The sequence below is a fragment of the Aotus nancymaae genome, unplaced genomic scaffold, assembly GCF_030222135.1.
Source record: "Aotus nancymaae isolate 86718 unplaced genomic scaffold, 86718_ANA_hifiasm-v0.15.2.pri h1tg000016l, whole genome shotgun sequence".
Taxonomy (NCBI): domain Eukaryota; kingdom Metazoa; phylum Chordata; class Mammalia; order Primates; family Aotidae; genus Aotus; species Aotus nancymaae.
In genome coordinates, this window is record NW_026988428.1 from 2,253,246 (window position 1) to 2,267,732 (window position 14,487).

The window sequence follows — 14,487 nt, forward strand, 5'->3', positions numbered from 1 at the left end:
GAAGGGATACTACGTGAGTGATGTGTTCTGCTCAGTGCACCACTCAGGAAACACTTGGTGATTTTTACCAAAGTGAGGTTGACTTTGATCATTTGGTTCAAGGTGATGTCTATCAAATTTCTTCACTGTAAAGTTATTATTTTTCCCTTTATAATTCATAAGTAATTTATAAAGAGATACTTTCGAGACTATGTAAATATCCTGTTTCTCAAAAATCACATACCCACTTTAATTTCACATCTATTGATGATTCTTGCCTGAATCAACAATTACCATGATGATTGTAAAATAATGATTTTCTAAATCCTTGTTTCAGAACACATGCAGTGGCTCACACCTGTAGTCTCAGCACTTTGGGAGGCTGAGGTGGATGGATCATCTGAGGTCAGGAATTTGAGACCAGCCTGGCCAACATGGTGAAACCCCATCTCTACCAAAAACACAAAAATTAGCCGGGCACCACACCGTGGTGGCACATGCCTGTATCCCAGCTACTCAGGAGGCTGAGGCAAGAGAATCACTTGAACTCAGGAGGCAGAGGTTGCAGTGAGCTGAGATCATGCCACACTACACTCCAGCCTGGGCAACAGAGTGAGACTTTGAATCAAAAACAACAACAATAACAACAACAAATAAATCCTGGTTTCTTCTGCATTTTTTTTTAGCTGGCCATTTTACTATAAGAATGAGCTGAGCTGGCTGGGCGCAGTGGCTCACGCCTATAATTCCAGCACTTTGGGAGGCCAAGGTGGGCAGATCACCTGAGGTCAGGAGCTTGGACCAGCCTGTCCAACATGGTGAAATGCTGTCTCTACTAAAAATACAAAAATTAGCGAGGTGTGGTGGTGGACATCTGTAATCCTAGCTACTTGGGAGGCTGAGGTAGGAGAATGGCTTGAAACTGGGAAGCAGAGGTTGCAGTGAGCAGAGATCGAACTCCAGCCTGGGTGACAGAGTGAGACTCCATCTCAAAAAAAAAAAAAAAAAAAAGGAGATTTCACTGGGCACAGTAGCTTACATCTACTATAATCTCAGCACTTTGGGAGGCCGAGGCTGGCAGATCACTTAAGCCAGGAGTTTGAGACCAGCCTGGCCAACATGGCAAAACCATCTCTACTAAAAATACAAAAATTAGCCAGTTGTGGTGGTGCACACTTGTAATCACAGCGACTTGGGAGGCTTAGGTGGGGAGGATCACTTGAACTTGGGAGGTGGAGGTTGTAGCGAGCCAAGATTACACCACTGCATTCCAGCCTTGGTGACAGAGCAAGACTCTGTCTCAAAAAAGAGCTTTCTTTTTTCTTCATTCATTCATTTGTTATCAGTTTAGATATGGACCGTGGGATCTAGATTATAACACATTACTAGTTAGGTGTTTTGTTGGCTTTATTTTTATTTTTATTTTTTTGACACAGGGTCTTACCGGGCTGGAGTACAGTGGTGCAGACTGGCAGAATCATAGCTCACTGTACCCTTGAACTCCTGGGCTCAAGCGAACCTCCCATCTCAGCCTCCCAAACAGCTGGGACTACAGGAGCATGCCACAACACCTAGCTTATTTTTGTATTTTTTGTAGAAACGGGGTTTCACCATGTTGCCCAGGCTAGTCTTGAACTTCTGGGTTCAAGTGATCTGGCCTCCTCGGCCTCCCAAAGTGCTAGGACTAGAGGTGTGAGCCATGGCGCCCAGCCTACTATTGTTTTGATGTTGGAATTATCCCAGCTGGGAGCCCCTGCTGACTGGCTCCTATGTCCTTTTAATATGTCCCATCACTTTTTGAGCGTATCTTTACTTTCTTTTAAAAAATATTTATATTTGTATTTTTAATTTTAATTTTTTTAATATTTAAATTTTTTTTATACAGATCAAGAGTCTTGCTATGTTGCCCAGGCTGGTCTTGAACTCCTAGGCTCAAGGGATCCTCCTGCCTCAGCCTCCCAAAGTGCTGGGATTACAGGTGTGAGTCATGGCTCCCAGCCTTCCTTACTTTCTGATGCAAGATATTTCTGGCTAATCTGTGCTTTTCATGTTCTAACCCTGGCATCAGTCATTTCTCCGAAAAGCCCTGGTACCTTTTATAGGGTGATGGTATTTAGGAACCTGAGCACTCAATAACTCACCTTATTGAATCTATTTATTTCAGGCATTCTGAACTGCAGGGTTGAATTTGGTCCCGTTTACTCAGGCTGAGAAAGCATTTAGTTTCTTTACATTAGTCATAAGATCATAAGTTCTAAAAGAGTCTGGTTTGCACATCAGTGGACTCTCTGCCCCTAGGGTGCCAGCCATGTACATCCAAAGTGTACCATAAATATTTTCTGAATGAGTCAATGCTACCAAGCCTACTTTGGAGAAACCTACTTGAGATATGGTTCCAATTCTAAGTTCAAGGGTCACTACAGAGCAGTTACTTTTTTTTTTTTTTGAGATGGAGTTTCATTCTTGCTGCCCACGCTGGAGTGCAATGGCACGATCTTGGCTCACTGCAACCTCTGCCTCCCGGGTTCAAGCAATTCTCCTGCCTCAGCCTTCTGAGTAGCTGAAATTACAGGCACCTGCCACCAGGCCCAGCTAATTTTTGTATTTTTTTTAGTAGAGATGGGGTTTCACCACGTTGTTCAGGCTGGTCCCGAACCCTTGACCTCCGGTAATCCACCTGCCTTGGCCTCCCAAAGTGCTGGGATTACAGGTATGAGCCACTGTATCCAGCCCAGAGCAGTTACATTCTTTGCACTCACCATGTTACAGAGTCATAGCCTAAAATAGACTTATCTGTCCTACAGTTCACTTTAGTATTTATATTGTATTAGAAGCCTGTAGAAGCCAACAGCTTAGTCTACAAAAATTGTTTTATAGGAGCCTTTTTTCTTTTTCTTTCTTCTTCTTTTCTTTTGACACAGAGTTTCGGTCTTGTTGCCCAGGCTGGAGTGCAATGGCATGATCCCGGCTCACCACAACATGTGCCTCCCAGGTTCAAGTAATTATCTTGTCTCAGCCTCTCAAGTAGGCAGGTGCCTGCCACCACGGCTGGCTAATTTTGTATTTTTAGTAGAGATGGGGTTTCTCCATGTTGGTCTGGCTGGTCTTGAACTCCTGACCTCAGGTGATCCGCCCACCTCAGCCTCCCAAAGTGCTGGGATTATAAGTGTGAGCCACCACACCCAGCTCAGAGCCTTTTTGCAAGATGCCTTGTTTTCAAGATTTTCTAAATGATTAAGAAGCAATTTTAGGCCAGGTGTGATGGCTCACATCTGTAATCCCAGCACTTTGGGAGGCTGAGGCGGGCAGATCACTTGAGGTCAGAAGTTTGAGACCAGCCTGGTCAACATGGTGAAACCCATCTCTAGTAAAAATACAAAAATTAGCCGGGCATGGTGGCGTGCGTGCCTGTAATCCCAGCTGCTCAGGAGGATAAGGCAGGAGAATTGCTTGAACCCAGGAGGTAGAGGTTGCAGTGAGCCAAGATTATGCCACTGCATTTCAGCATGGGCAACAAGAGCAAAATTCTGTTCCAAAAACAAAACAAAATTAGCTGGGTGTAGTGGTGCGTGCCTGTAGTCCCAGCTACTCAGGAGGCTGAGGCAGGAGAATAGCTTGAACCCAGGAGGTGGAGGCTGCAGTGAGCTGAGATCACACCACTGTACTCCAGACTGGGTGACACAGTGAGACTTCATCTCAAAAAAAAAAAAGCAATTTTAGTAAGTGTGGTTACTTTACTAAAACTGTGACTGAACTAACCTATAAAATCTGAGGCATGTGACATATACATAGATTTTCATCTATGGTTCCTGGCTCATAACTCCCATAGCCCCTGTCACAATAAAGAGAATCTCTCCGATCTTCTCCTGCCCTTCCTTCACCTGCCCATGGGAGAACTCTAATCATTTCAGAGAGGATCCTGTCCCATAACCTGGAGGAAGTAATGTTACATAGAGTGGCCAAGAAGAATTTTGCTGAACCAGCACTTTGGGAGGCCGAAGCGGATGGATCAGTTGAGCTCTGGAGTTCGAGACCAGCCTGGCCAACATGGTGAAACCCTGTCTCTACAAAAAATACAAAAATTAGTCGGGCGTAGTGGTATGCACCTGTAATCCTAGCTATTTGGCAAGCTGAAGCAGGAGAATTGCTTGAACCTGGGAGGTGGAGGTTGCAGTGAGCCAAGATGGCACCATTGCACTCCAGCCTGGGAAACGGGAGTGAGACTCTGGGAAACGGGAGTGAGACTCTGTGCCTCTCTCTCTTTTTTTTTTTTTTTCAATAGAGATGAGGTTTCACCATGTTGGTCAAGCTAGTCACGAACTCCTGACCTCAGGCGATCCACCCACCTTGGCCTCCCAAAGTGCTGGGATTACAGGCGTGAGCCACCGCACCCGGCCTGACCCTGTCTCAAAAAATAATAATAATCTTTCTGGGTTTAGAACATACCCCTTTTGTCCAATCGCATGGTTGTTCATGCTTCAATCATGTCTATCCAACGAAATCCCCATAAAAATTCCCAAGAGGGCAGGGTTTGAGAGCTTCTGGACAGTTGAACACGTGGAGGGAGTTTCCTGGGGAGTGGTGTGCTTGAGGAGAGCATGGAAGCACTACGCCCCTTCCCCCATAACTTGCCCTATGCACCTCTTCATCTGTATTCTTTGTAATATCCTTTACAATAAACCAGAAAATTTAAATATTTCCTTGAGTTCAGTGAGCCACACATGCAAAAATTTTTTTTTTGAGATGGAGTCTTGCTCTGTTGACCAGGTTGCAGTGCAGTGGCACGATCTGAGCTTGCTGCAACCTCTGCCTCCCAGGTTCAAGCGATTCTCCCACCTCAGCCTCCTAAGTAGCTAGAATTACAGGCAAGTTATTTTTTTTTTTTTTTGTATTTTTAGTAGAGACAGGGGTTTCACCATGTTGGTCAGGCTGGTCCTGAACTCCTGACCTCGTGATCTGCCCGCTTCGGCCTCCCAAAGTGCTAGGATTACAGGTGTGACCCACCGCACCCAGCCTTCACACATGCAAATTAATTGAACCCAAATTGCAGATTCTGGGAACCACAACTTGAAGCCAGTTGGACAGAAGTTCCAGACGCCCAGACTTGCTAGGGTGTCTGAAGTTGGGGGCAGGTCTGGAGACTGAGCCCTCAACCTGTGGGATGTGGCACTATCTCCGGGTAGATGAGGTTGGAATTGAATTAGAGGACATTCAGCTGATGTCTGCTGCAGAACTGATTGCTTGTTTCTTGATGGGGAGAAATCCTCCACATTTGGTCGTGAAAGTCTTCTATGTTAATTATTGTGTTGAGTGAGAGAATAGGAAAAACACAATTATAATTTTTCCAAACAAGCTATTAATTCAAAATACACTGTATAGAGTTAAGTAGAGCATTTTATACTGTTTTCCTTGATAAAACTGGGACTATAATAGTTCTATCAGGAAAAAAAGAAACCACACCATTATTCTAACAGAATGTTGCCTATGGGAACAGGTTAAACAGGCATTGAGAAGTTTAAAGGCACCAAGATTGAGTCCACACAGAGAGTAACTGCAGAACGACCTACCACCTCTAGTGCTGGAGGCACAGAGGGAAGAGGTTGGCGTTATTAGAATTTAGCAGCGGGCAGTTCCCTGTGGAACTAGGACCCAAATCTCTGAGAAGGCCCTGCCTGGCTGGAGCTTGCCTCCAAAGAACTCAATGAGGCTGATTCTGGAAATGCTAGAAAAAGCTGGGTATGCTATCCAAAACGTGCTGTTAGCATTTTTGCTCACATCAAAGTACGTTTCCAGGTTGTCTACAGTAAAAATAACCCAAACATACTGGCTGTATCACAAAACTCTTCTAGTCGTTTAGCAGTTGGGCTAGTTCAAGACACCACAATTTCAACCTTCTCCTTTCTGTTAAGATCTAATGGCGGCCTTTTTGCTGTAGGCCCGAGTGGGTGCTGCCAAAATGGGCAAGTTCATGAAACCTGGGAAGGTGGTGCTTGCGCTGGCTGGACGCTACTCTGGACGCAAAGCCGTCATTGTGAAGAACATTGATGATGGCACCTCAGATCGCCCCTACAGCCATGCTTTGGTGGCTGGAATTGACCGCTATCCCCGCAAAGTGACAGCTGCCATGGGCAAGAAGAAGATCGCCAAGAGGTCAAAGATCAAGTCTTTTGTGAAAGTTTATAACTACAATCACCTGATGCCCACAAGGTACTCTGTGGACATCCCCTTGGACAAAACTGTCGTCAATAAGGATGTCTTCAGAGATCCTGCCCTTAAACCCAAGGCCTGACAAGAGGCCAAGGTCAAGTTTGAGGAGAGATACAAGACAGGCAAGAACAAGTGGTTCTTCCAGAAGCTGCGGTTTTAGATGCTTTGTTTTGGTCATTAAAAAAGAAAAAAGAAAAGAAAAAAAAAAAAGATCTAATGGCGTCTTTCCAGCCAGCGCCGAGCGATGGGCATCTCTCGGGACAACCAGCACAAGTGCCGCAAGACTGAGAGCAAGAGAAAGCCCTACCACAAGAAGCGGAAGTATGAGCTGGGGCGCCCGGCTGCCAACACCAAGATTGGCCCCCGCTGCATCCACACAGTCCGTGTGCGGGGTGGTAACAAGAAATACCGTGCCCTGAGGCTGGACGTGGGGAATTTCTCCTGGGGCTCAGAGTGTTGTACTCGAAAAACAAGGATCATTGATGTTGTCTATAATGCGTCTAATAACGAGCTGGTCCGTACCAAGACCCTGGTGAAGAATTGCATCGTGCTAATCCACAGCACGCCGTACCGACAGTGGTACGAGTCCCACTATGCGCTGCCACTGGGCCGCAAGAAGGGAGTCAAGCTGACTCCTGAGGAAGAAGAGATTTTAAACAAAAAACGATCTAAAAAAATTCAGAAGAAATATAACGAAAAGAAAAAGAAAGCCAAAATCAGCAGTCTCCTGGAGGAGCAGTTCCAGCAGGGCAAGCTTCTTGCATGCATCGCTTCAAGGCCGGGACGGTGTGGCCGAGCAGATGGCTATGTGCTAGAGGGCAAAGAGTTGGCGTTCTATCTTAGGAAAATCAAGGCCCGGAAAGGCAAATAAATCCTTGTTTTCTTTCTTCACCCATGTAATAAAGGTGTTTATTGTTCTGTTCACAAAAAAAAAAAAAAAAAAAAAAAATCTAATGGCGTAGGCTGGGCGCGGTGGCTCACACCTATAATTCCAGCACTTTTGGAGGCTGAGGAGGGTGGATCATTTGAGGTCAGGAGTTCAAGATCACCCTGGTCTTGAACAACATGACCCTGCCTCTACTAAAAATACAAAATTAGCCTGGGGTGGTGGCGCGAGCCTGTAATCCCAGTTACTTGGGAGGTTGAGGCTGGAGAATCGCTTGAACCCGGGAGGCAGAGGTTGCAGTGAGCCGAGATCAAGCCATGACACACAGAACTCAAGGAAACATTTACTTACATTTACTGGGCAACAAGAGTGAAACTTCACCTCAAAAAAAAAAAAAGTTAATCGTAGTGGTGTGTGCCTGTAATTCCAGCTACTCTGGAGGCTGAGGCAGGAGAATCCCTTGAACTCGGGAGGCGGAGGCTGTGGTGAGCTGAGATTGCTCCAGATTGCCCTCCAACCTGGGTGACAGACTGAGACCCTGTCTCAAAAGAAAAAAAAAGAGAGTGAGATCTAGGGCCAAGTATGGTGGCTCACGCCTGTAATCTCAGCACTCTGGGAGGCTGAGGCAGGCTGATCACCTGAGGTCGGGAGTTCGAGACCAGCCCGACCAACATGGAGAAACCCTGTCTCTACTAAAAATACAAAAATTAGCCAGTTGTGGTAGCGCATGCCTGTAATCCCAGCTACTCGGGAGGCTGAGGCAGGAAAATCGCTTGAACCTGGGAAGCAGAGGTTGCAGTGAGCTGAGGTTGTGCCATCGTACACCAGCCTGGGCAACAAGAGTGAAACTCTGTCTCAAAAGAAACAACAAAAAAAGCTGGGTACAGACCAACTGTTGCTGCCAGAGTGAAGGGAGGAAGATGTGAAGGGTTGGGACAGGAGCAGCAGCCAAGTCCCATCTTCCTCCTGCTGTCCAATCTCCTTTAGCACCCCTGCTGGTGAGCCTAAAATAGTCTTTTGCATTGTCTCAGCCCAATTGTCAGAAAGTATAGAGGAGTGGGTTTGGAGCTGAGAAACATAGCTCCCAAGTGTGAGCTACCACGCATGGCCAAAATATTTATTTTTTTAAAAAAAGGAAACAAAAAATTATTACTCTGACATTTCTGGATATTCCAAGATTCACAATATCCAAGTTAGTACTCCAAATGGCTCCTGCTCTTATGAAAGAGTTATGTTGACAATAGAAAATGATCCTGGCCAAGCACGGTGGCTCACACCTGTAATCCCAGCTCTTTGGGAGGCTGAGGCAGGCAGATCATGAGGTCAAGAGTTCGAGACCAGCCTGACCAACATGGTGAAAACCTGTCTCTACTAAACATACAAAAATCAGCTAGGCATGGTGGTGGGTGCCTGTAATACTGGCTTCTCAGAAGGTTGAGGTAGGAGAATCGCTTGAACCTGGGAGGCGGAGGTTGCTGTGAGCCGAGGTCACACCACTGCACTCTAGCCTGGGCAACAGAGTGAGACTCTATCTCCAAAAAAAAAAAAAAAAAAGAGATGCTTATAAACCTTCACAATCAAGTTATATTATAGTGGAAATAGAAAGCTAAAATTAAGTCTGCTTATTTCCTATGTATTTTCTATTACTCCACTGCCATGTTCATTTTATTCTTAATATATGAACATAATGATTAAAGTATAATAGTATTTCTGAGCCAGGATGCAGTGAGACCAAAACTGGCTGGGTGTGGTGGCTCACACCTGTGATCTCAACACTTTGGAAGTCCAAGGCCGGCGGATCACCTGAGGTCAGGAATTTGAGACCAGCCTGGCCGACATGGTAAAACCCTGTCTCTACTAAAAATACAAAAATTAGTCGGGCATGGTGGCGGGTGCCTGTAGTCCCAGTTACTCGGGAGAGTAGCTGAGGTAGGAAAATCGCTTGAATCTGGGAGGCAGAGGTCACAGTGAGCCGAGACCACTCCATTGCACTCTAGCCTGGACAACAAGAGCAAAACTTCGTCTCAAACAAACAAACAGCAATTCACAATTTTTTTTTAGACACAGTTTCACTCTGTTGCCTAGGCTAGAGTGCAGTGACACAATCACAGATCACTGCAGCCTCCACTTCCCAGGCTCCGGTGATCCTCCCACCTCAGCCTCCCGAGTAGTTGGGACCACAGATGCCTAACACCATGCTCAGCTAATTTTTGTATTTTTGGTTGAGATAGGGCTTGCCATGTTGCCCAAGTTAGTCTAAAACTCCTGAGCTCAAGCGATCCGCCCACCTCAGCTTCCTAAAGTGCTGGAATCACAGGCACGAGCCACTGCACCCAGCCAGCAACTCACATTTTAATAACAAATGACAGACTAATTGACAGAGCTCTCCCATAGTAGAACTATCACAAACTACACTGAGCTTCACAGCGACATCTAGTGTACTCTTTTTGTAAAATCATTTAAACTCAATGGCTGGAATACCAGCTTGTGGCTATATGACTAGGCATTATTTTAAAAATCCTGATGTAAATGGCCTAACCAAAATCTGCTTATTAATTCTTATTGTGCAACATGTTTGGGATTCTCACTGTCCTTGTTTTAGCTGGATTAGTATTTACTACAACACCTGACACTGCAGTCTAAAAACAGTTACTTTGGATTGCTAATATTTGTATTTTTTTAGTAGAGATGGGGTTTCACCATGTTGGCTAGTCTGGTCTTGAACTCCTGACTTCAGATGATCTTCCTACCTTGGCCTCCCAAAGTGCTGGGATTACAGGCATGAGCCATCATGCCCGGCCAATCAAACTTTTTTAATAGTTACTGTTTATCAATTAAAGACCTTCCCTTTTAGTGCTACATTGCAAAAGTTTGTTTTGTTTTAAAATAATGAACAGTGTTGAATTTTATTGAATAGTTTTTCTGCATCTTTTGACATGCTTACAGCTGAAATTATAAGGAGCAACATGTTTAAAAATACACAGGATTGGAGTGGGGACCCATGCGGGTTCAACATGCATATTGAGAAGTGCTATTTCTGTTCCGGGCCCATCTACCCTGGTCACGGCATGATGTTCATATGCAACGATTGCAAGATGTTCAGATTTTGTAAATCTAAATGTCATAAAAACTTTAAAAAGAAGCGCAATCCTCGCAAAATTAGGTGGACCAAAGCATTCCGGAAAGCAGCTGGTAAAGAGCTTACAGTGGATAATTCATTTGAATTTGAAAAGCGTAGAAATGAACCTATCAAATACCGGTGAGAGCTATGGAATAAAACTATTGATGCAATGAAGAGAGTTGAAGAGATCAAACAGAAACGCCAAGCTAAATTTATAATGAACAGACTGAAGAAAAATAAAGAGCTACAGAACGCTCAGGATATCAAAGACGTCAAGCAAAACATCCATCTTATCCGAGCCCCTCTTGCAGGCAAAGGGAAGCATTTGGAAGAGAAAATGGTACAGCAGTTGCAAGAGATGTGGCTATGGAAGACGCTTCTTAAAAATCTCTGTAACCATTTCTTTTATGTGCATTTGAAAATGCCCTTTGGACATCTGGAACTGCTAAATTATTAGTTTATTTTTTACATATGGTCACTTAAATGAAAAGTGATTAAAATATATCTTTTCTACATTGCCATCTATAAAACATCAGATATTACTGATGTTACATTGCATCTGAGTGTTAAATGTTCACTGACAGATGTACTTATGTAAATCATGAAAATTCTGCTTTTAACTATAGAAGTGAATTGTGGATGTAAAATGCTGATTCCATTTGGATAATGGCACAGGGCAGCCTTTGTATAATAAGTAATGGCAAAAATTCATGGTTAGTGATGTATAAAATAAAATATTCTTTGCAGTAAAATATTCCCTTTATTAATGTTATAGAAGGGGGGATATGACAAGGAAATAACAATTTGTATGACAGTGTCAAATACTATTTTGATTTTAGTATTTCCTGTTTTGGTTTATTTGCATCTCAGAAGAGCATAATGATATTGTTTGATGAAGCCTAATTGTGCTGGACTGTTTTGACCTGGTTTAACCCTTCTGATAAGTAGTTGTGGATGTTGGGGATGAGGACTGAATAATCTTTGCCTGGAGTGACGCTACATTCTAGAATTTCCACTTTGGAGAATACTCAGTTCCAACTTGTGATTCCTGGTAGAACAAACTTTATTTTTCTAGCCTACCAATGATCTAGAAGCAGAGGAATCCCAATGCCTTTTAAAAGTTACGTGGTTTTCTTTTAAAAAGCTCCTGTTTTTGGAAAGTAGAATTTATAGGTACAACGTCTGTTCATTATTTGCACATAAAATAAAACCATTTAAAAAGTAAAACAAAAACAAAAACAAAAAAAACACAGGATTGGCTGGGCATGGTGGCTCATGCCTGTAATCCCAGCACTTTGGGAGGACGAGGCAGGCGGATCACCAGGTCAATAGATCGAGACCATCCTGGCCAACATGGCGAAATCCAGTCTCTAGTAAAAATACAAAACTTAGCTGGGCATGGTGGCAGGCTCCTGTAATCCCAGCTACTCGGAAGGCTGGAGAATCATTTACACCCGGGAGGCAGAGGTTGTAGTGAGCTGATACTGTGCCATTGCACTCCAGCCTGGAAGATAGAGGGAGACTCCATCTCAAGAAAACCCACAGGATTGTAAGAGTCATGATTTTGGGGACACAATAAAAATAACTCAAAAAAACAGATAAAGTTTGAAAATATTGTATACTATTTGTAACTAGAACAAAGATTCCACAATTAACAAAAAATAACTAAGAGGGTATTTACATAACATCTTCTATGCTTGCCCTGTTCATTTTACTTATGAAATACATTTAAAATTCATAGATTCAGACACAAATAACTTCAGAACTTGTTCATCTTTCAAAACTGAAATTCTAAAATTAGGCACAGTGGTTCACGCCTGTAATCCTGGCATTTCGGGAGGCCGAGGTGGGAGGATAACTTGAGCTTAGGAGTTTGAGACCAGTCTGGGAAATACAGCAAGACCACCCCCTAACCCACCATCTCTACAAAAAAGTACAAAAATTAGCCTGGTATGGTGGCGCGTGCTTGTAGTCTCAGCTACTAGGGAGGTTGACGTGGGCAGATTGCTTAAGCCCAAGGGTTCGAGGCTGCAGTGAGCTATGATCATGCCACTGCACTCCAGCCTGGGTTGCAGAGTAAAACACCATCAAAACAGAATCTTTAAATTCTATACGCATTTAACAGTAACTTCCCATTTTTCCTGTCCCCCCAGAAACCACCAGTCTACTTTCTGACTACATGTACTTTTGATACCTCAAATTAAATGGAATCATATAGTATTTGACTTTTTGTGGTTGGCTTATTTCCTTTAGCAAAATGTACTCAAGATTCATCCATGTTATAGCACGTGACACAATTTCCTTCCTTTTCAAGGCTGAATAATATCCCATATTTTCTTTATTTAGTGGACATTTGGGTTGCTTCCACCTCTTGGCTATTGTGAATAATGTTGCTATGAGAAGAGATGTGCAACCAACCCAAATGCCCATCAATCAATGAGTGGATAAAAAACTGTAATATGTATATGTATATGTATATGTATATGTATATGTATATGTATGAAACTAAGCCAGAAAAAGGAAAGGAAAGGAAGGAAGGAAGGAAAGAAAGAAGAAATAGATATATAAATATCTCTGTCAGATTCTGATTTCAATTTTTTTTCTTTTTTTAAATTTTTTTTAAAGATGGGGTTTCACCATATTGGCCAGGCTGGTCTTGAACTCCTGACCTCAGGTGATCTGCCTGCCTTGGTCTCCCAAAGTGCTGGGATTACAGGAGTGAGCCACCACAACCGGCTTGATTTCAATTCTTTTGTATATACACCCAGAAGTGTGTTTGCTGGATCATATGACAATTCTACTTTAAATTTTTTTTAGGAACCTCCATACTGCTTTCCATAACAGCTATTCCATTTTACATTCCCACCAGCAGTGCGTAAAGGTTCCAATTTCTCACATCCTTGCCAATACTTGCTATTTTCTGTTTTTTCAATAGTCCTAATAGGTATGAGGTGATATTGCATTGTAGTTTTGATTCGCATTTCTCTAATGATTAATGATGTTGGGCATCTTTTCATATGCTTATTGGCCCTTTGTCTATTTTCCTTGGAGAAATGTTTACTTAAGTCTTTGGCCTATTTTTAAATTAGGTTGTTTGGATTTTTTGTTGTTGAACTGCAGGAGTTCTTTATATATTCTGGACATGTTTCTCCCATTCCATAGGTTGTCTTTTGATGCTCAGATGTTTTTAAGTTTGATGTAGCTCTATTTGCCTATTTTAGCTTTTGTTTTTTTTTGTTTTTTTGAGACGGAGTCTTGCTCTGTTGCCCAGGCTGGAGTGCAATGGCATGCTCTCCTCTCATCACAATCTCTGCCTCCTGGGTTCAAGTGATTCTCCTGCCTCAGCCTCCAGAGCAGAGTAGTTGGGATTACAGGTGCGCACCACCATGCCTGGCTAATTTTTTGTCTTTTTAGTAGAGACAGTGTTTCAGCATGTTGGCCAGGCTGGTCTTGAACTTCTGACCTTGGGAGGCCCACCTCAGCCTCCCAAACTGCTGGGATTACAGGAATGAGCCACCGTGCCGAGCCTATTTTAGCTTTTGTTAACTATGCTTTTGGTGTCATATCAAAAAAATCATTGCCAAATTCAATGTCATGAAGCTTTCCCCTTATGTTTTCTTCTAAGAGTTTTATTGTTTTAGGTGTTATGGTTAGGTCCTTAATCTTTTTTTTGAGACAGAGTCTTGCTCTGTCATGGAGGCTGGAATGCAGCCTTGACCTCCCAGATGTGATCACTTGATTCTCCCACCTCAACATCCTGAGTAACTGTGACTACAGACACGTGCCACCACAAGCCTGGCTAATTTTCTTTATTTTTTGTAGAGATAGGGTTTCACTATGTTGCTCAAGCTGGTCTTCAACTCCTGGGCTCAAAAGATCCTTCTGCCTCGGCCTCCCAAAGCACTGGAATTACAGGCATGAGCCATCTTGCCTGGCCTCCTTAATCTATTTTGAGTTAAATTTTGTACATGGTGTAAGAAAAAGATCTACCTTCATTTTTTCACATATGGATGTCCAATTTCCCAGCATCATTAATTGAAGAGACTGTTCTTTCCCCATGAGCAGTCTTGGCACACTTAATGAAAATTATTTGACCATATATGCTAGGGATTATTTCTGGATTCTGTATTTTATTCCATTAGTCTTTATGTCTGTCTTTATGCCAGTAGCACACTGTTTTGATTGCTATAGCTCTGTGATATGTTTTAAAATCAGAAAGTGTGTCCAGGCATGGTGGTGTCTGCCCGTAATCCCAGCACTTTGGGAGGCCAAGGCAGATAGATTACCTGAGGTC

The 14,487-nt window shown here is 43.2% G+C and overlaps 2 protein-coding genes and 1 pseudogene across 2 annotated transcripts; all 3 read left to right on the plus strand.

The window, feature by feature from the left end:
• Nucleotides 1-5,906: 5,906 nt before the first annotated feature.
• LOC105728741 (large ribosomal subunit protein eL27-like) lies at nt 5,907-6,381 on the plus strand. The gene has a single exon (XM_064376690.1). It carries the CDS (start codon nt 5,936-5,938, stop codon nt 6,266-6,268), a length of 333 nt encoding a protein of 110 aa, XP_064232760.1. The 5' UTR covers nt 5,907-5,935; the 3' UTR covers nt 6,269-6,381.
• Nucleotides 6,382-6,430: 49 nt separating this feature from the next.
• Nucleotides 6,431-7,096, plus strand: LOC135275253 (small ribosomal subunit protein eS8-like). Its single transcript, XM_064376689.1, has one exon. The coding sequence runs from the start codon at nt 6,431-6,433 to the stop codon at nt 7,055-7,057; it is 627 nt and encodes a 208-aa protein (XP_064232759.1). The 3' UTR covers nt 7,058-7,096.
• A 2,990-nt stretch (nt 7,097-10,086) lies between these two features.
• On the plus strand, nt 10,087-10,577 carry LOC105728742 (probable ribosome biogenesis protein RLP24; annotated as a pseudogene).
• Nucleotides 10,578-14,487: the final 3,910 nt, after the last annotated feature.